We start from the raw sequence: 21,808 nt of genomic DNA on the forward strand, positions 1-21,808 counted from the left end.
AAGAATTTCCACTCCCTCCAGGTGTCAGCATGAACTGAGGCCACACTGCCTCCAGGGATGGAGCTAGGGCTCCTTCTACAGGATTCCAGGTCCCACCCACCCTTCCCTGCCCTTTCTCAGCCCAGATTCTATCATCTGAAGGCATTCTACTAGGTTGCTTCAGGCTTCTTCCTGGCTTTCCCCAACCCCCTTTATGGAAACCAGGCCTCTCTATGTTGTCCAGGCTGGCCTTGATCTCCTAGGCTCCAGAGATCCTCCTGCTCTATCTGGGACCATCATACAGCTGTCTCATTGTTACCATTAACTAGATCTTTACCTGGGACATCATGAGTATCCAAGAAACTCTTTCGGCCACTATGCTTCTGAGTCTCCATCCAATAACAAGAACACTCCAAAATAACATTATCAAGTGCCGGGGGAAACCAGCCACAACTTCTAGCTCATTAAGCAGCCACCATATATTGTCTCAAAGCACTCTGGTGTGGTCCTGCCATGACTGTTAATGAAATTCAGAAATGCTTGATATGATTTGTATGTGAAGATCATTGAAGGGGTTGGTGCTTATGGTAACTACCATCCCCAATCCTGTGTCAGACAGTAGCTTCACATGAAAAGAAAATTGAATTCAACTGACATATCCAAAAAAATCATATTACACAAATTCTAGTAACAAAATTAAAACATACACACAGATGAGAAAATCCAGTCTTAAATGCTTTTCCACAAGGTTGGGGAAAAAGGGCCAACATGCCATAATATCCAAATGTTCCAAGCACCTGCCGTTTGCATGTTTTCCTGTACCCTTAGCTCTAGTTTAAGAAATCTTCTCAATGGGAATCAGTGGATGGACACAAGGAAAAGAATCATCTGCAAAGATAAGCACAGCCAACAGGCAAGACTGCATTCCATACATGTAACATTTCCTACTTTTCAAAGCACTTCTGGATTCATGTGTTCATTCTGCACTCCCCCAAAGAAAGCCATATTCCCTCCCTGTCCCCACTACTTCACAGTGGGAAAGGTCAAGTCAGGGACACCAAGTTCATGTCTCAAGGTCACAGACTTAGTGAGTACAAAAACAGGAGCCAAACCTGGTGTCCTGGCTCCCAGGAGTCTGTGCTGTTCCTAGGCAACGTGACTGTTTGCGTCCACTTGTTCCACTACTCAGAGAAGGGAGAACAATCCACAGGGACAGTAGTCGCATCTGCGTCATCAACGTGGAACCCTTTCTGTTTCCCCTCTTCCCTTCCCTCCTTTTCTAGCCTACAATAGAGGCAAGCTCAGGAAAACTAGAAGCTACAGTCTTCACAGTAGGAAAGAGGACATGTTCCCTTTTCCATTTCCTCTAAATATTACGCTTGCATTTCTCTAGTAAGTCACCAACAGCACTCTCCCAAGGAACTGCACAGGCCAGAAGACCCACAGGCCACATGTGTTCACCCATTCCTCTTGGGGCAGGGACAGTGGGACTCTTCATGCTCCTTACTCAGGGCAAAGGCTCCATATTTTCCTGTCTCTCTCCAATGTCCTCACACGGAGGCCAAACTTTGGTAATTTTGCCAGAAAAACCAACACAATCCTCACTTTCTGGCACTGACACCTAGCCTAAGGTCCAAAACTGAAAAAGGAAAATTCAGAATTGGTTTTAAAGTAATACTACACCCTTAATCAACTAGCATTTTAAAGTGCTTTTAATAAAAGAAACCATGGAGATCAAGACCACGTGGTTTGACAACTAAAATGCAGAATATCAATGTAAAAGTCACAGGCCATGAAACAGCTCCCAGGTGGGAAACCCTCACTCTATGCCAGGAACAGAGTAGTTCCCAAGAGAAACAGAAGCAACTTTCCACAGGGAAGTGTGGCATCTGCAGAGGCCTTGCACACACATTACACATACATGTGACCAAAGACATAATCAACATACACAAGGATTTCTACACAAAGAAAGGTTTTCATAGCATTACCAGTAACAGGGGCAAAACAGAATCAATGTAGCCACCGAGGAGAGGCTAAAGACACTGCGGCATGTCCACGTGACTGAAGGCCAGACGCGCCAGCCCTCAGACTTCAAATGAATGTTTAGATCTAGTAGAGTAAGCTATCATAGAAAGTTGGAAAATGCCACATTTTTTCCCCTGAAGCATATGTATAGAGAACAGATGAGCATGTACACAGAAAGGACAGATCTGGGGGTGAGCGTCCTAACACTCTTATTTTCTGTTTGACGCTTGTCTTTTGTGCTTGTCATCCTTCTGGGGACAGGTCTCACTGTGCAGCCCTGGTTCCCTGTGAAGATGGGGAATGGGAAGCAGGGGTGGGGAGGCAGAGCTCAGACACCCTCCTGCCTGCTGCTGACTCCCAAGCGCTGGCATTCACGCCGCCGCCGCCCCCCCCCCCCCGCCATGCCACCATACCCAGCCTTTTCCTTCTTTTATAATTAAGAGGACTTCCGAGAGGACGATAAAAGAACCACATGTAATTTTAAAGGGAGATCTTCAAATACAGACTTTCCTACTAGTTCATGGTGATTACTTAAATGTTTTAACTGAGGAAAAAAAGGGATAAACATTTATGCATTAAAACATGCACACCAGTAAGGTAGAATAGATTCACATTGGATAGCCAGCACCGGGATCAATTTCCAGACTTTTTTTTAACACCTCATGTTGAAATTCTACACTCTACCAGACAAGCAGGTCCAATCCCCACCTCCTTTGGCCATCAGTCTATACCCTATGTCTATCACTGTGCCTAGTGTAGATGTCTCTTATTAGTGGAATCACACAATTATTTTTGTGTTTGGCACATTTTATTTCACATAATACAACAGAAACCTATGTACACCATATTTTATATTCACTTTGAAAATACATTTAAAATTTAAGCCACATATTTAAATGATGGCACATATTTTCATAAATGAGTAGCTCCAAACTTAGTCACTCAGGGACTGAAGACATATGTCAATTGCATGAGCAATTACAGTGACCAATATAGGAACCAGAACAGAAGCTGTCTCCAGTGCAGGCGGTCAGCAGAGGCACCAAGGAACCTTCCCAGCAGACAGGATTGTTCTGGATCCTCATGGCTGTGGAAGGTACACAAGCATGCATTTGCCCTTTGTCAAACTGTGGAGTTACATGCTTAAGAGCTGTAAATGTCTCATGTGTGTAAATTACATGTCCCTTTCTAAAAGAGGAGAAACCCCTCTGAAAGAAGGCGGAGAGGAAGAACTCCTGAAAAACAAAGAGGATTCTGCAGTTCAGCAGGAGATGCTTCCTGCTGCCTTCACCCTTTCCCTTCACTGTGGAAGCGCCACTTTGCTTAGGAAATCCGCTCAGGACGCTGTGGGCTGGCCATCCACACTGCTGCAACACCTACCCAGGCTCGCTGGTAGTCTAGAGCACGCCACTCCTCCACCTGGGAGCACAAACCAGGTGTGCCTTGTTGCAGGTCGAGCTCCAGGACAGCTGTTCCTGGTGATGCAATGCTGAGGCTGAGGCCATCACAAGAACAAGGTCCCCGGAAGGTCCTAAGGCAAAATGATGGCTGGGAGGTCTGAAGTGAAGGCAACGATACCTTGGCCCTTACCAAGGCTGGCATTGGATGTATCTAAAAGCATGAAGTGGTAATGTTAGCTCTCTCCTTTTAATCATGGCAACATGACTCTATTCTGTGCATTATGTTTAGACCACACCTAGTCATGATGAGTTTCCTGCTAAACTACTTGCATCGCTCCTCAGTCAGAACGGTTTTTGTTGTTGTTGTTTGTTTTTTGTTTTTTTTGTTTTGTTTTGTTTTGGTTTTGCTATGTAAATTCTCCACCACACTGCAGGACCCAGGGGCTCACAGTCTAAAGCAAACAGAGAAGATGACAGCCAGGGCCTCGCATGCTTCCCTGGCTCACCGTTCTATTTCAGAAAAGCAGGGCATATAGAGAGCTTCCTGCTACAAAGGAGACACACCATCATTCAAGTTGAAGACCCACAGGCAGTCAGCTTTCCTGCAGAATAGCTCCCATGGCTCCGAGAATCTGAAACCTCAGGACAAAAACACTGTTCTTTGGGTCCCTCACATTCTCAACACTACAATCACAACAATGACTTCTGCCCTCCCATGCTTGCTTCCTTTTGCTTCTAGGGAAAATCTTCTCCCACCAGACCTTCTGTCGTCTGCTCATAATTCCAATTTTGTGTCCCAGTTACATTTTTTTTTCTAGATACCTTTGGAACCTCCAATCTAGGATTCCCACTCTTCACAACTCCTGATCCCCACACACCTCCTCAGGCCCCCACCCCATCTCAGTGTGGGTGTGGTGATAGCCAAGCGCTGTGTGGGTGGAGCCTCACATCTGTGTTGTGTGATAAGGGTGTGCACCCTTTGTCGGCCCAGGGGACAGTGAAGTCAGCCCATGCGGGTGAGTAGACTGCAGATTCTTACTGAACAGGACCCAAGATGTCACAACCAATGAAAATATTATTAAACAAAAAAAATTAAAACTCAGAGCTGAGTGTACTGGTGCATGCCTGTGATCAGAGTACTGGGGAGGATGTGGCAGGAAGCATGTGAGTTCCGGGACAGCATGGTAGAAATCCCATCTCAAAAAAAAAAAAAAACAAAAACCAAAAATAATTAAAAACTTGGAGAGTCCTGTGGAAAAGTGGAGGAGGGGGAGGACAGAAGGACCCAGAGGGGACAAGAACACCACAAGAGTGAAACCAACAGAGTGAACTACCTAAACCCATGGGGTTATATAGCGATGGAAGCACCAACCAAAGAGCATGTATGGACTGGACCTAGGCCCCATACACACATGTAACCAACGGGAAGTTTGATTTTCATGTGGGTGCCCTAGTAAGTGAGCAGGTGCTGTCTCTGACATGTATTCTGTTACCTACTTTCGATCACTTTGCCTAACCAAGCTGTCTTGCCTGGCTTCGGTGGTTGAGGGTGAGCTCAGTCCTGATGCTACTTGATGTACAGGAGTGAGTTTGTGGTGGGGAGGAGGGCTCCCCTTTTCTGAAGAGAATGGGAGGGGGCAAGGAGGAAGAGGGTGGGAGAGAGGAGCCGGGAGGAGAGGAAGGAGGGGGCTATGATCAGGACATAAAGTGAATATATAAATTGAAACTAAATTTTAAAAAGACCTACAAACCAAGAAAAATCTAATATCCACTAAGGGCCCTAAGTCCTACATTCCATGAGCTGTTTCTTCCAAGAAACAGACCCGTCAGCTATCCCCACGGACCCTGTACCAACTCCTGATCGGGATGTACAGGCCGTAAGATAAACAAGCCCTCCACGCTGACAAATGGTCAAGTTATTTTTTCTTCTCAAGACAAACTTCAAAATCAATTTTGGCATGAAGCAGCAGCCACACCCAGTGAGAAGGCAGAAACCTTGTTACTTGAGCGAGATAACTCTTAAATGCTGCCACTGTCCTTTTCAGCTCATCTTCTCTCACGGTATCTCTGTGGAGTTTGGTAGTTGGACTAGAAACAAAATGCTCCCAGAGCCTTGAGAGTAGCAAAAAACAAATCAAACCGAGCCTAGGCTTTTCAAGGCTTGGTCTGACGCCTGTCTTTACCCTTCCGGTTCCCTGTCTTTACCTCTGGAATCCAGAGCTGCCCGCTTTGATGACAAGAGCACTTAGAAAGAAGAGGCAAGGGGCTGCTGCCTTGTCCTGGTGAGAACGGCATACAAACATCTTGCTGTTTCTTTGCCAACGCCAGATTACTGCTCAGCTGTAATTACCCAGGCTGCCTGCCTGTGCAGCATGAGCTGGAGTAAGCTGTGATGCCCAGTCAGACAGGCGCTGCAAAGGCACTCCCTTCATATGGATTTTCTTTCATTTATTTTATTTTAGGGGTGTGTGTGTGTGTCCACATGTGTGCGCATGTGCCTGATGCTCCATCTCGCTGCTCATGTGTATTTTCTTAAACAGGATCCAAGCAAGTTGATGGAGGGTTTTTTTTTTCAAATATAGCAATACTTTATTATCTTGTAAGATCATGTCCTTGAATACTCAAGGCTAACATCCACAGATGAGAGAAAACATACAATTATGTCTTTCTGGGTCTGGGTCATCTACTTCAGAATGACTGTGAATTTCATAATTTTGGTCTCCATAACAGCTGAATAATATTATGTTTTGTAAATGTGCCGTACTTTCACTGTCCAGTCATTAGTTGATGGACATGTAGGCTGTTTCTATTTAATAGCTACTGTGATTAGAGGATCAATGAATATAGATAAGCATATCTCTAGAGTAGGATATGGAGCTCTTTGGGTATATGGCCGAGACAAACCTACTTCTAGAGAAACCGCCACACTGATTTCCATGCTGCACCGACCCCCAGCAGCAGTGAGTATGTATTCCTCTTTTCCCACACCCATGCCAGAATTTGTGATCACTTGTTTTGGCCGTTCTTGGGCGTTCTGATTGGGATAAGATGAAATCTGAAAGTACTTTCAATCTAATTTCCCTGATGGCTAGAGATGTTTAATTTCTTTTTACATGTTTATCTGCCATTTGTATTTTGTGTTAAGAACTCCCTGTCCCCTTCTGTGCCCCATTTTTAAATTGGGTTCTTTGCTTTTGTTTTTGATGCTCAGTTTTAAAAAAACTTACTGTATATTTTAGATAGTAGCCCTCTGTCAGATGTATAGCTGGTAAGGGTACTTTTCCCATCCTGTATGTTGCCTCATCACTTAAATGATGGTGTCTTTTAATGTACATAAGCCTTTTAGCTCCCTGAGGTTCCATTTATTAACTGTTCTTCTTTTTGTTTGCTTGCTTTTTTAAAGGCTTCTGTTTATTTGTTTGTTTGTTTGTTTGTTTCAAGACAGGGTTTCTTAGTGTAGCAGAGTCCTGGCTGTTCCGGAACTTGCTTCATAGAGCAGGCTGACCTCAAACTCACATATCCACCTGCCTCTGCCCTGGTTCCCAAGTGCTAGGATTAAAGGCAGGTACCGCCTCCACCAGCACCAGCACCAGCACCACCACCACCAGGCTAATTTTTGTTCTTCTACTGTGCTTTTGGAATCCTTTAGGAATCTTCAGGTATGTGTATTGCATTTAGAATATGCACAAAGTTCAGAAAATAACTAAGGAATTATATGGAGGCTTTCAAAAAGGAGAAATAAGCCACAGTGGTATAAAGGGCTAAAGGGGATTAATGGTACAGGAAGGGAAGAGTTTAATAGAGGCAGATAGAATGGCAAGAGAGATGATGGAATATGGGGAGGAACAGCTAACATTACAGATATTTTAAAAAGTCTACTACTATATAAATTTTCTAATACATACATACACTCAGAGTTTAAATGGAGTTACCCTATATAAAGGCTCAACAATGCTCCTTCTAGACATCACAGAATAAGAAATGAAAAGCCTAGTTCTTGGAATGGTTACCTCCTTTGGAGTTGTTGGCCAGTGAGGTCCCACAGACTCCCAAACATTACAGTGCCCTTGTTATTCGCCAGAACTTGAAAGTATGACCCAACTGCTGAAGATACCACACCTTTGAGTCATTGAACACAGAGAGATCAGGCTTTATTCCTACTGGCTAGCTTTCACAGTGCTGGGAGGTGCTATCCACACTCCTTGGGGGAGAAAATGTATTATCCATCTTACCCAGCTGTGAAACCTATGAGTTGTATCAATGACCAACCTGGCAAGACATGCCCACTGGTACAACAGTGGCATGAATGTCATAGAGCCAACCGCTTTCTGATTGGATTTAAGTCCCACTCTACAAGATGAAACTCATACTTGGCACCATTATCAGGCCAAGAAACGGTGTCTAGATAGGCCGTAGACACCGGGGGAGAATACTTTTACTCTGCTAAATATACATAGTGTATTAAACTGATTCCTAATGACTTACCTATAGATTAATGCATCTTTCAATCATCATTGGAGAAACTTTCTTTTGTAGTAAATGGTAATCCACACAAAGACCCAAAACTATTCAAGGTGCATAAAACAAGAAACTGTAATGCTCAGCTCTCAAAGTAACATCTATATTATACTCCTTCCAGAGATCAGGAAGAGGGAGAAAGAGTGTCTCAGAGTCTGAGGCAATGGATGACTGAAAGGAAACTGTTTTCTGGACACAGCAGGGCATTTGCACACATGAAATCAATGTAGTTAAAAGACCATATATGTAAGACCTGGGAAAGCTCAGGCCAGACAAAATTCCAGCATGGAGACAGAAAGCCAAGGAAGTTGACAGATGCGGAGAGAGAATCAATTTCTTTAAGAATGTGACCCCATGATGGTTTGACCACTCTCCAGTGTAAGGCCACACATATAAAAGGTATGAGTAGCACAAACTGCACTTGCTGGGTTCATAAACTTAAAAGGGGAGGGGCAGAAACAAAGTTGCGTGGATAGGGATGGAACAATGTATCTAGTTGGCATGAGGGAGATAAATATGATCAAAATACATTGTTTGCTCTGAAAGAACCAAACATAAAGAAAAAAAAAATTACTTCACTGACAATGACTTTAGATCTCTTTAGAGATAAAAACAAAATGAACAAAAGAAAACATGTTATTCATTCTTTATTTTGCCTGTCAGTCTAATGAATTTTGGTTTCCTGAACACAGACCAGACCCAAGTGTTGGAGGTTGGTCTGATGTGTGTTACTGGCCCTCAAGATCTGGTTACCCCTCTCCTTTTTATGGTAAGCCTTCCTAAGTTATTATATCTGATTGGTTGACTAAATAGCCTATACCTGGGCATGGCAGAATGGGGTAGGCATGGATAAGGTTTCCCAGGCTTTTGGGTTCAAGAGAGAATCATGGGAGACAGACGGACAGGAAGAGAGGAGGAAGGAGAACACCACGATAGATTTGCTTGGAGAAGAAATCAAGTGGACTGGAGAAAGGATTCCAATAATGGCATGGAAAAGCCCAGATGAAGAATACAAGTACCATGGGATTATGGTTGGAAGGTAGACCAGATGAGGAGGATTAAGGAGGCTGGCATTGGATGGGGGCTGGGAGATAGATGGTGAGGATATTGAGACAGTATAAGTGAAATATCTGCCCAGCCCAAGGTAAATAAGGCAATTATAAATCTAACAGGTGTCTGTGTCTTATCATTTGTGATAGTGGGCTAAATAATACTGCTGTGATAATCATGGGGCAAATAACAAACATTATAGAGCCCAACTTTTTTTTCTTTACAACAACACCCAAGCCAGAAAATTAAAAAGAAAAATTGACAAGTTGGCTATTTTAATTGCATTTTGTCACTGTTCTTAAAAAGGTTGGATAGGCACACTGCATAAATGTCAGTTACCAAATGTCTGGTGAAAAACAATGAAAGCAGATACATAACTTAAAATTAAGAAAAGAAAGAGAGAAAGAAAGAAAGGAAGAAAGAAAGAAAGAAAGAAAGAAAGAAAGAAAGAAAGAAAGAAAAAAAGAAGGAAAGAAAGCTCTATCATATATCCAAGGGCCTCCAAAGCTCAGAGTCAATTCCTATTGGTTGGTATGATGTTGTGGAGATTTTGAATGTCACTGTCAAGGGCAATGGGCAACCTTGACTGCCTAGCACAAGACATTCACAGGCTGCCAATAGATTGCAATATATTTTGCAAACTACATTCCATAAGGTGGAGAAATAGACAATATAGACATATGTTGTTCAACTAGACTCATTTTTATATTTTAAAAAAGAAAATATTTTGTCCTTAAAAGGACAAGCTTCAGTTGTTAGGAAAATTCACTGGTATGGGACACTTGTGTCCAGATAACACTGATGAAAGTAAGCCTTTCTTTAATCTCCAAGGTAACTAGTAGCCACAGTTACTCCCAAGTACACCTGGACATCACAGGCACTTACAAGAACACTTGAGTCTTTTTTTTTTCTTTTTTTAATGAGCTCCTAATGACTTACCTATAGATAAGGTATATCTGGTAGAAGGTATAAGGTATATCATGGTATGTACTGGGAATTTTTCAGGGTTTATTGTCTCCAGCTCACATACGACAGTGAAGGAGTTAAGCATCCACACCCCACCACCACACTGTGTCCACCTCTATCACCCCACTATACCCCCATGACAACATGACCACTGCCATCACCCCACACCAAACAACAGAGAGTGGGAAGAATGAAAACCAAATTACCACTAATACACAGCTGAGTATGCCCCATCTCACCAGTTTTCCCATACTGTAAATGATATTACACTCTATACCACAAAACCACTGTTAAGGACTCTATTTATTATTACGAAGAGGTGTAGATATGATCTGCATGTATGAAGGACAGGCTGGGAAAGAAGCGAACCGACAAAGTACCCTTTAAGCTGCTCACCAGAGCACTTAGACCAACCAACCTCAGGATTACACTTTTGCGGCTCCCCAAACCACCTGCTTTCCCAAGTAACCTGGAGAAGCACTTTAATGCTGATGTACTGCTGAGGAGAAGTGGAAGCACAGGAGCTCAGTGATGAAGAACACTGTGGAGGCCACACTGTCCTTGACTAAATATGGGCTGTAAGAAAAGTGTGACCTCATTTTGTACGTAAGAGTGGCACACTGAAATAGGCACAGAAGCATGCCAGGCATAGAGCCCGGGGCCTTAGACAGAGTGCAGTACGCAGTTGCCAAACAGAGGTGTCCACTGAAACTTTGTTGCAAAATGACACAACAAGAAACTGTAATGTTTAAACAACAGGGTAACACTCAGCTAAGAGACAAGTTGTAAGTAAAATGAAGTATTATGCTGCCATTTAAAGCTATACTTAACACTGTTAGGGCTTCTGTTTAGTTTGTTTTCTTTCTTTCTTTCTTTCTTTCTTTCTTTCTTTCTTTCTTTCTTTCTTTCTTTCTTTCTGTTTTTTTGTTTTGGTTTTTTTGTGCAGTAGTGGTGGTAGAACTGAGGATTGAACCCAGGGCCTTTAAGTGGTCTATACAGTTAGTCAGTCTGCCACTGAGCTCCAGCCCCAACCCCATACATACATTTAAATTATTTGGGGAAAAAGCTTCTGTGCCAACTCATTAAACATTTCTCTTCATAGTGGAATTAAAAGTACCATCCTCCTACCTCCTGCTTCCAAACTTTAACAACTAATATATTTTACATTTTATGAATTGAGACACATTCTCATGATGTGACCCAGCTTTCTGAGTGTGGACTCTAGGCATGCCCTATAGCACCTGGCCATAAACTGCTTTTATAATTAGAAAAAAAATTACATTGAAATTTATCTCACCAACACAGAACAGATTGAAAGGGTATACTGTCTCACCTATTGTCTGCTAGAAATTTAGCTTGGAATTGACACTTGGTTTTTTAAGCACTTTGATGGTGTCCCCAAAAGTTAGCAGATCATGACATCAGGGAAACCCACCCATGAGGACCCTGCATGGCTCAGCATAGTGACCCTGAATGAAGGAAGAACCCTTTCCAAGCAAGACATCAGGTACACACTCATTCTTACCCTTTCTATACCTATACTTCTTGGTTATAATGGAAAAATTCTATTTTGCAAAGAAATGAAGATGTATGTTAGAAAGATAGAACACTGCAAAAACATGACTGCAAAAACTCTTATAATGGAAAACACTTAGCTGGGGCAGGCCAAGTTCAGAGTTTTAGTCCACTATTGTCATGGTGGGAAGCACGGTGGCATGCAGACAGACATAGTGCTGGAGAAGGAGCTGTGAGTTCTACATCTGGATGTAAAGAGAATGCCACCCTGGGCCTGGCTTGAGCATCTGAGACCTCAAAGCCCACCTCCAGTGATATACTTCCTCCAACAATGCCACACCTCTTCCAACAAAACCACACTTCCTAATAGTGCCAGTCCCAGTGAGACTGTGGGGTCATTTTCATTCAAGCAACCACAACTTACTTTTTTCCTGGCCCTTTCATTCTCCCCTCCTTCATTTATGACACTGATAATTCAACACAACCTTAACTTAACAGAAGCATAATTCTGGGTTTCTTTCTCTATTTTGAAGCACTTTTTAAAGAAGTGCTGGGCTGTGCGACTGGGGACGTGGACAAGCAATACAGAACATACCCTGCTCTTCCAGAGGACCAGAGTCCAGTTCCCAGCACCTACCTCAGGCGGCTCATCATGTGAGGATGATGACACTGAACTCGACCAAACTCAGTGCCTCCTTTTGAGCCATTTGAAATATCTGCTTGGCATAGAGCACATACCTCTAGTCTCACAGCTTAGGAGTCTGAGGCAGGAGGATCCAGAGTTTAAGTCTAGACTGGGCTACATAGCAAACTCCTGTCTTTGGTCGGGGGAAGGGTGTCTCTTATCATGTGAGGACTATCTGGCACTAGGTAGAACAAATTTCATCTTAAGAATGCTATAACATTTGTGCACACCTTTAATCCCAGCACTCAGAGGCAGGTGGAAATCTGTGAGTTTAAGGCCAGCCTGGTCTATACAGAAAAATTTTGTTTTGAAAAACCAAAACAAACAAACAAACAAACATACAAATAAATGCTGTAACACTCTTTACTCAAGTTGCCCTTAACATTTTAAGTATTATTAAGTATCTTTCGATATAGTTATTTATTCTACATAACTTGCTATACCATCTGGGTATTTTTTTGTGAACCTAACACAATATATAGTCATCTGAGAGGAGGGAACCTCAATTAAGACAATGCCTCCCTAAGATGGGGCTGCAGGAAAGCCTGTAGGGCATTGTCTTAATTACTGACTGATGTGGGAGGACCCAGTGCACTGCAGGTTGGGCCACTCCAGGACAGGTGGCCCTGAAAGCAGCTGAAAGCAGCTGAACAAGCCAGTAAGCAGCACCCACCACAGCCTCCGCATCTGCTCCTGCCTTGTTTGGGTTCCTGTCCTGATTTTTCTCAGTGATGGACTACAACGTGGAAGTGTAAACCAAATCAACCCTTTCCTCCCTTATTTGCTTTTGGTCATGGTGTTTCATCACAGCAACAGAAACCCTGACACTTGGTGTGCCTGGTTTCACGAAAATCGGGGACTCTGTAGCTAGGACCAAACAGACTTGCAGGGAGCATAAAAGAAACATGCTGTTTAAAATATACCCTGAAGGGAAGGTGTGTGAGGGGGTGCAGCTCAGTGGGTAAAGTTCTTGCCTTGAAAGTCTGGTAGCAGGACCCACCCAAAGGCAGAAAGAGAGAAGTGACTCCACATGGTTGTCCTTTGACCTCCTCATATGTGCCATGGTATGCATTCACACACATACATGTCTCTCTCTCTGTCTCTGTCTCTCTGTCTCTCTGTCTCTCTGTCTCTCTGTCTCTCTCTCTCTCTCTCTCTCTCTCACACACACACACACACACACACACACACAGACTAATAAATACAATCTAAAAGAAAATATACCCCAGCATTTTGCTTCTTTCCTTAGGAGTCTACATTGTTCTTTGGTAAAGTCTGATTTCAATAGCTTCATTAAGAAGTACTGGCTGTTTCTCAAGCTTGGTCTTAGAGCAAAGACTAACTGAACCTTACTAAAATTAAATATTGTGTCCACTGAATTATCTGAATGATCCATCTCTTTTAACATGAACTTCTGGGTTACAATTTCCCTTTCCTGGGAGCACTCTTATCATTTCCCTTCATCTACTGAGACTTTCAGGTTCAGAATGTGGGAGCTGGCCAGATGGCTGAGCTGCTAACGGTGCTTGTGCCAAGCCTGACAGCCTGAGTTCCATCCCTGGGGCTCACATGATGGAGGAGGGAGCACAGCTTCCCCAAGTTGCCCTCTGATTTTCACAGGGCCCCTCTCCTGTATGTCCCACTAAATAAGTGAAATTCTAAAGGTTCAAAATACAGCAGCTAAGATTAAATTTTGGCCTAGGATAAGATCTGGAAAGCTAGAACTTATTTCTAAACATCTAAAAGAACTGGGAAAAGAAAAGATCACTGTGAAACCTTGATGGGAGGAGCCTGACCATTAGAACCTGCAAGGGCCAAGGTGGCTGTAGACCTGAATTTCAGGTCTGCCATGTACTAGCTATGTTTCTTTGGGCATGAGATTCACCATGTCTAGGCCTGTCGTTCACCCCTCAAGTAGACATGCATAAATATAACATGATTTTTTAAATCATGTACTTGATTGGAAGTGATTCATGCCTTATTCTATCAACCAGTAATAATGGGGATAAAAGGACAAATACACACACACACACACATATATATAATTATTTTAAATATCATTTTAAAATATCACACAGAAATTGGTATGAGATTTAAAATTATAATATACATAATATGTATACATATACATATTATATATGTATACATATATATTATATATGTATATATACACATATGTATACATATACATATCAAAATATATGTATACATATACATATCAAAAATAGTTTCTGTGAAAATAGATATATTCTCATTCTTTGCTATAATGCTTATGTATTGTATTTTTAAAATTATCATTTTGGTCTAGATAACTTTCTTGTTAAGTGCAGAACTTAACCCTATCCCAACTTCTCAAGACTATCAACATTTTTTAAATATGATAATAGATTGGTTTGTGGGTTTTATTTGTTTTTGAGACAGAGTCACACTGTGTTGACCAGGCTGGCCTTGAACTCACAGAGATCCACCTGCCTTTGACTCTTCAGTGCTGGCATTAAAGGCCTGGCTGAAAACAGCTTTTGTAATTGCTGGGACACTCTGCTGTATTACCTCCCCAATTGTAAAGCTATAAAATGGTAGAGAAGTCCATGATGTCCATGCAGAGAATCAGGGAGCTAGAACGGACTTACAGGTCTCTCAATGGGCACCCTTTAACACACATGCTCTGCACCCCTTGCTGTGTGATTGCCTGTGTGATCACCTTTGTGGCCAAACCTTTCAGCGGAATATAAATTTCCACTCTGAAAGTTCTGTCACAGTTCCTAAAGAAATCACTGATTAATGTTTATAATCATAAAAAAAACCTACCCAAGAAACATTTTAAATGACTTCCCTAGTCTTTTGTTCTTGACAAGTCAGAGGCTTAAAAGCTGATGATATGTTTTGATAATCTTGCATTTCTTAATCATCTCCAAGGCATGTGAAGCAGAAACTTCGGTTTCCTTTCGCTCCTCTATGGCCTCTTCACCTTCGCACATGAATCATCATTTCCTACACAGATGTGGTACACCTGCCTACCCAGCTACTGTCTGGACCTCCTCACTCCTGCCTCCATCCCCTAACACACAGACCCCATAATGAACAAAAGAGTATTTATCCTACTGCTCCGAAGAGAATGGGGTGAGTCCATTTGCAAAAGTGGGTCTCTCTTAGACTTTTGAAAAGATGCAGCTCCCATCCCCAAGTCCTCTCTCGGGCCTTAGGATGCAACCTCAACTGCCTGGAAGCCCTACAAAAACCAGTTCCCACAGGCAAAGTGGGTACCAGTGCCTCACCGCCGCTGGAGAGGCTGCAGCACCAGATCAGCAATGACGCCACACGGAGATAACATGAAAAAGAAACAAGGACGAGAAGGCAGCACCAAAAAGCACTCCTGTTCTTTACCAGTCCAAGGGATCGGGAGAAAAAGAAAGAAAGGCAGGAAGGAAGGAAAAAGAAAGGAAGCAGAAACCCCAAAGTAGAGACAGGCAGTGGTTCTCTGAGCAAGGTACCTTCAGGGCACCCCTAAACCTTGTCTAGGCTTCAGGCAGAGATGTAAAAATTGGAAGTACATGGGAAATCAACTTGGAAACGCTGTAAAGCAAATTCTCCCACCATCACTATCACCACCAACCGTATTCAAGTAAAAAGCCAGCACTCAATGTTACTAGAAACTACATGGAGTTCTGGGCCTGGGGTTTACATAATCACAAATTACATAATACTCATCCCGAGCACGAAACCCCCTTCTATAGGTGAAGTTCCCCCATCATCCCGTCGCTTGCCATATTCCAGAGAAAGCTAGAAAAGTCTCCAATATTTGCGGAGGTAGGGAATGGGGTGCTGCAAAAGTCGCCCTTCAACAAGCTGCAAAGCCATGTCAAATGTTCCAGGTTAAAGGGGGGCTCGGAGCAGGTGACTCCCGTCCTCTCACCCCCCTTCCCCCGGCTCCGGGCGTTCAAGGCCGAGGCTGGGTGAGTAGGGCGCACCGGGCGCGGCTGGGCTTACCTGCTCCCCGAAGTCGATGGCTATGTTGGTGATGCCGAGGGGCACCAGGAACCGGATCAGGGGCCAGTAGTGCGTGAGCGCCGGGAATTTCACCATAGTCCCCGCCGTGGGCTGACCCCACACTCATCTGCCGCCGCGAGGGCACTGTGCTGGGAAGCGCGCGGAGCGCGGAGGGCGCGGGGACCGAGGCCGCGGCCGGCGGGGCCTGGGGCGGCGGCTGCTCGCGGCGGCGGCGGCGGCGGCGGCGGCGGCGGCGCCCTCTCCAAGCGCGGCTGCTCTAGCAGGAGAGCCGCAAGCTCAAGTCCATCCCCGATGCCCTCCCACACAACAAAGATCTGCCGGGGAGAAAGAGAGGAGGGACAGGGACGGCGGCGGCGACGGCGGCGGCGGCAGCGGCAGCAGAAGCTTCTGCTGACAGCGGCTCCATTATAAGCGCTCTGGGCCCGGAAATAAATAAATAACCGCGCGCACGAGGCGCCTCCGCCGCTGCCGCCGCCGCCGCCGCCGCGCGGAGGAAATCAGGGGCGGGCGGAGGCGCGACACCGCTGGCGACCCGGGAGGGGGCCGGCCCGGCGCCGCCTCCCCGCTCCGCTGCGCCCGGCCCGGCCGCCGGGGGCGCTGCGCTCGCGCAAGCCGCTCGGGTCCGCGTCCGCGCCCGCGTGGGACCCGGCGCTGCCCTAGCCGGGCGCGCGGACCCGGAGGTGGCCGGGGACTCTCGGCTGCACGGGCTGGATGACCCGGCCCTGACAGCCCCACGCGGCCCCCGCACCCCCCCGGAAGGCTGTCTCCAGAGTTGGAAACCAGGCGCAGAGCTCCGGGGACAGCCAGGCTGGGCAGGCCCCGGCGTCTGGGTGGCCTCGAGGCGGGCGGAGAGGTTGCAGGGAGAGGGTTTAGACTGATGGGGATGCCGATGCCTCAGACAGAGGGAAGGTTTCCCAGAACGAAAGTCTCCCTAGGGGTTTACAGGGATGACGGAGATCTGCCGCCCCTGGGGGTCAAATACACGAGTGGCAGGGACTGACTGGCTACGCAGTAGCTCCAGGGCTAGGGTTCTGGGATGCTCCGTACCGGCCTCCAGCTTTTGCTAGGAATATGCAACTATTTATTCACTTTAAAGCCAATCGGTAGATCTGCCTTTAAATTAGGAAAAAATGAGAAAGGAAAAGAAAGAAAAAAAAAAAAAGAATGAATGAATGAAAATCGGTTCGGCCATGTATGATACGCCCTCTGCGATTTACAGAGAAATTAGTTGCTGTGCTGAGACTCGTCCCTAAAACTGAACAGTTTGACAAAGCCAGCATCAACCGCAGTACAATGTATGAAAAAAGGGTTCACAGCAGGGCGGGGCTGGCCTTCTTGCGACACGTACGGCCACGGAAAACCCAGCTTACAGCAGGGCCTGTGCTTGCTTTGGTACTCTGCGCTTGTCTCCTGTAATTTTTTCATTAATATTTTTTAATCTTATTATTTTATGTGTGGGGGCGTTTTTGCTTGCCTGTGTGTCTGTACACCATGTGCGTGCCTAGTGCACTCGGAGGCCGGATCTCCTAGATTACAGAACGTTGTGAGCTGCCATTTGGGAGGTAGGAATGGAACCAGGGTCCTCTGCAAGAGCAGCCAGTGTTCTTAAGAGCTGAGCCGCCTTTTTGATGAGACTCTGGTGTTGCCCTCCGGAAATTATTAATTTTCTGAACAAGGGGTCTTGGGTTTTCATTCTGTAGCAGTTAAACTAGGTGGTTTGTTTTACTAGTATCTTCATATGCATCTCTTTAAATAAGCATAATGAACTAAAGTGATTCATTATCTAAAATAATCATGTATTTTGTGCTTGGGAATGAACCCATTCCCGTTTATTGTCTTTGTAAGACTCATGTTAATACTGTATTTGAATGTGATCAGAGGCGGGAGGATTACTGTAAGGTCCAGGCCAGTCTGGGCTGCATAATGAGTTCAAGCCTGCTAGACTGTATGTAGAGACCTTGCCTCTGAAAAATGAATGAATGAATGAATGAATGAATGAGCGAGCGAGCGAGCTTGGTACATTAACTTTCTGGTGCAGATTTTTCCAATTGTATTGGAAGTATTAAATATTTCCATATTTGATGTCTTTTCTCCCCTTCAATTCTATATACTCTGAACGTGGCCCCCCAAAACCAGGAAACCAATTTACCCACAGTTCCATGCTACCCCAAATTATATCATCTATAATTAAAACAAAATTCTGGTAATTGTTCATTGCATTTGATATGTCAAACAGCTACCTTTAGAAGAGATTTTCCAGCAAAACAGGAAGCTCTTGTGTACAGGGCTCTCTTCGGGAGCAATTCCTGAAAGGCATGTTTCTGTGTAGTCAGTTATTAAGTTAACCATACCAAAAAGGAACAGTTATTTAAAGGGATTCACTAAGAAAGACTTCTGTTCTAAAGCAAATATGGTCTGCTGGTTTACCCATTCTGTTAGTCTAGCTTTTCCTAAGCTCGTTTCAATTAAAGTGATCTAATTGTGCTGACCTTTGTCTGGGATGTGAATTGATGAGGTCTTCAATCAATGCTCCTGGAAGCCAGTTTGCTCTCACTGGTCTCTGAACGAAGGCTGCCACATTTCAGCTGAGCAGCAGTGAATGCAAACTTTTGGTCTGAAGGGCATGGTGAGAAAAATCAGGCAAAGGCCATTATCCCTGAGTATTTTTAATGAGTGAGTTAGTGTCATCTTTGATTAAGAAAAGAACACCTTTTTAGACTTTAAGTGGGTATGAATTCCAATTAACACCAGAGCAACTTGAAAGGGGAATAGAACATTTAATCATCTTTTTCCACTAAAGAATCTCAATCAGGGCTTTAAAAAGATGGCTTAGTAGTTAGGAATGCTTACCCTCTGGAAGAGGACTCTAGTTTGGTTCCCAGCAACCAAGTGTAGTGGCTTGCCACTGCCTGCAACTTTAATTCCCCGGGATCCAGTGCCCTCTTCTAGTACAACAAACACCTATAGTCATGTGCACAGCGCCCCTTCTCCCCCACTCATGTGACCACCCCCCCATACTTAAAAATAAAATAAGTGTTTAAAAAATAGGACCGTAATCACATAATAAACTTAAAATGACGCCTTGCTCCTCCACTCTTATAAACTTGGTTGTCATGTCAACAATAGCCCCAAATGTACGTGATGCGGATAATTAAGAAGTTTTCTAAAGTATAAAGAAACTGAAATATCCCAGCATTACATCAGTTACACTTAGAATATAATATCTTTAGAAAGGTGCAGCTTTATTTTTTACTTATAAAGCCTTAGATTTTATTGCTTTTAACCCACTATTGTTATTAGGTTTACAGACACAACACTGGTCATATAACAGATAGAAAAAAAAAGTCCTGAAAGAAAATATGATCAATTATTAACAGTAGCTGTATTTGCATGATACGCAAATATGAGCACGAATTATTTTTAATTTTACATTTCTTTGTGTTCAACAAAATGAGCTTGTATAAATCTATGAAGAGATAATGTCTTTAAAAGGTATGGAGGTTCAAGTGTGACTGTCCCTGTAAGAGCAGGTATTTGAACTCTTGGTCCCAGGTTGGTGATACTGTTTGGTGTCTTCCTCCACTTCCTGTTACTTCTCTGTCTCATGCTTGTCATTGACAATCAGGTTTCTTGCTTCTTGCACAGCCGCTATGACTGCCTGCTGCCATGCCTCGCCACCATGATGGACTCCTACCCTCTGAAGCTGTAAGCCAAATAAACCCTTCCTGTATAAGCTACCTACGTCATGGCATTTTATAACAACAGAAAAGTAACTAATACAAAAGAGCAAGAGCAGCATCGCTTTCAGAGTAAGGAGAAAGTTCTTGTTCGGAAAAATAGTTTCATAAGTGGCTAGTAATATTATTTTATTGCATAAAGTTATTGCTAAGCCCTCACCCCTTTTTAAATTCATAGTCTTACTATGTAGTTTTGACTGGTCTCATACACATGATCCTCTTGTCTCCCAAGTACTGTGATTACCATCATGGCCATCTATCTGCAGTACCAATTTTTATAAAAAAAAAAAAATAGTACAAAAGAATGAATGTCACATACATGTCTGACTTACCTCTTTTTCTGAATTAATATTACATTTGTATGTTCAAATTGTCCCCCCAAGCATTTGCTGAGAACGACAGACTGAAATGACATGTTTAAGATTACCCAGTTCTAGGGCTATGTGAAGATGTCCTTTACTTAAGGGGTCCAGTTACGTCAGACTGGGATGATAGCAATGAAGACAGTTTGGCAGCAGATGCCACGCAGACTTGTGTATGCTTGACTTGACGGAGTTACCTACCTCTGTCGCCGCAATTACACTGTAGCCTGTGTTTAGCATAACCAAATTAGCAGTTTGCTCTGATGGAAGACTTAGTCCCAGAGATTGATGCCTGGTATTCAAATGAGTCACATGCCCCCTAAAATAGGGTAGACCAGATATACATTCCAGTCTTGGAGCACTGCAGCTGGGCTTGGTGCCAGTTTGCTCCTTAGTTGATTTCATATTGGAGAAGAGGCAATTTCTGAAGATGTTTGTGTTCATATAAGCATCAGCCTACTGATGAAGGCTACTGGCCAGGTCTTAGTGTGCAGAGACAGAAGAGAGAATGTTTGCTTCTTCCCACCTGGAAACTGTGCATGCCATCGTTGTGTTGGTCCAGCCCAATGCCTGATAATTAACCCGAGGGAATGATCAAAAGTAGGTTTCGAGCTCCCACCATGTGGCAGTAGTTGGAGGCAGGGGGTGAGTGACAAATTATCCCAAATTGAAATTTGCAGTAGATAAGCCAAATTAAGCCTGATGAGTTACAGTTCCCACTTTTAATGAGTTCTTTAATAATATATTTAAGGGACCACACAGATGCTTCAAACTCTTGTGCTATTAAAAGGAATGGGGACGATTTCTACCCACAAATATGAAGTGATCTGAAGAATAATTTGTTAACTGAAAAAGCAAGGTGCCAAAGCATAAAATGGCAGGCTATTCGAATGCTTAAAAAGAGAAAACGAACTATAACTATGGAAGTAATTTTTATGCATGTGAGCCTGCTTTTATTTGCAAATTGACGCTGGCAGAAGAAGCCCAAGATTAATTAAATGTGTGTGAGGGAAGAAAGAGACCAGAGTGGAACAGATGAAGAAAAGGCTTCTCTAAATACACCTTATTTGGAAACCTTCCAGGCTTAAAAAACCAGAAACAAAAAGAAAAAAGAATATGGATACAAGGCAAAGTCATGCAAGTTTTTCTCCTCCTTTTTTCTTCTTCTTCTTCTTTTTCTTCTTCTTCTTCTTCTTCTTCTTATTATTATTATTCTTTTTCCATGGAAAAGGATTTTCGGTAACTTCAATCAAAGCTCAATTATGCCTTTTGTGGCTTTTTAGATTTTTATTTCTCTATAATTGCTAAACTGTAAAATATTTGGAGAGATTCTTGCTAGGATAATTATGTAATCCGTTGGCCTTGTATATTGGTAACTATTAACTCACTCCTGCCTTTAAAAGATGGTCTGAAAACAAAAGTCAGTTTGGGGTAGATTCTACTGTTGCTGTTCAAAAAAAGTCACCACAAACGACAATGGCTGAGAATTTTGGAAGTGAGGTACATGCTGATCAGTCACTGAGTGGCTCTTCTGGAGAAATGTAGTTTTTTCTGGTTGCAGAG

At 43.6% G+C, this 21,808-nt stretch overlaps 1 protein-coding gene across 3 annotated transcripts in view; it reads right to left on the reverse strand.

The window, feature by feature from the left end:
* Ankh (ANKH inorganic pyrophosphate transport regulator) overlaps positions 1-16,556 on the reverse strand; it is a 139,666-nt gene extending 123,110 nt beyond the window's left edge. For 2 of the 3 annotated variants that reach the window (XM_060380408.1, XM_060380407.1), the window contains exon 1: positions 16,126-16,556. In XM_060380408.1, the coding sequence (XP_060236391.1) occupies positions 16,126-16,252 (127 nt within the window). In that variant the 5' untranslated portion in view covers positions 16,253-16,556. The remainder of the gene's footprint in view (positions 1-16,125) is intronic. The other variant, XM_021640451.2, reaches the window with a different exon arrangement.
* Positions 16,557-21,808: the final 5,252 nt, after the last annotated feature.

Source organism: Meriones unguiculatus, chromosome 3 (assembly GCF_030254825.1).
Source record: "Meriones unguiculatus strain TT.TT164.6M chromosome 3, Bangor_MerUng_6.1, whole genome shotgun sequence".
Classification (NCBI taxonomy): Eukaryota; Metazoa; Chordata; class Mammalia; order Rodentia; family Muridae; genus Meriones; species Meriones unguiculatus.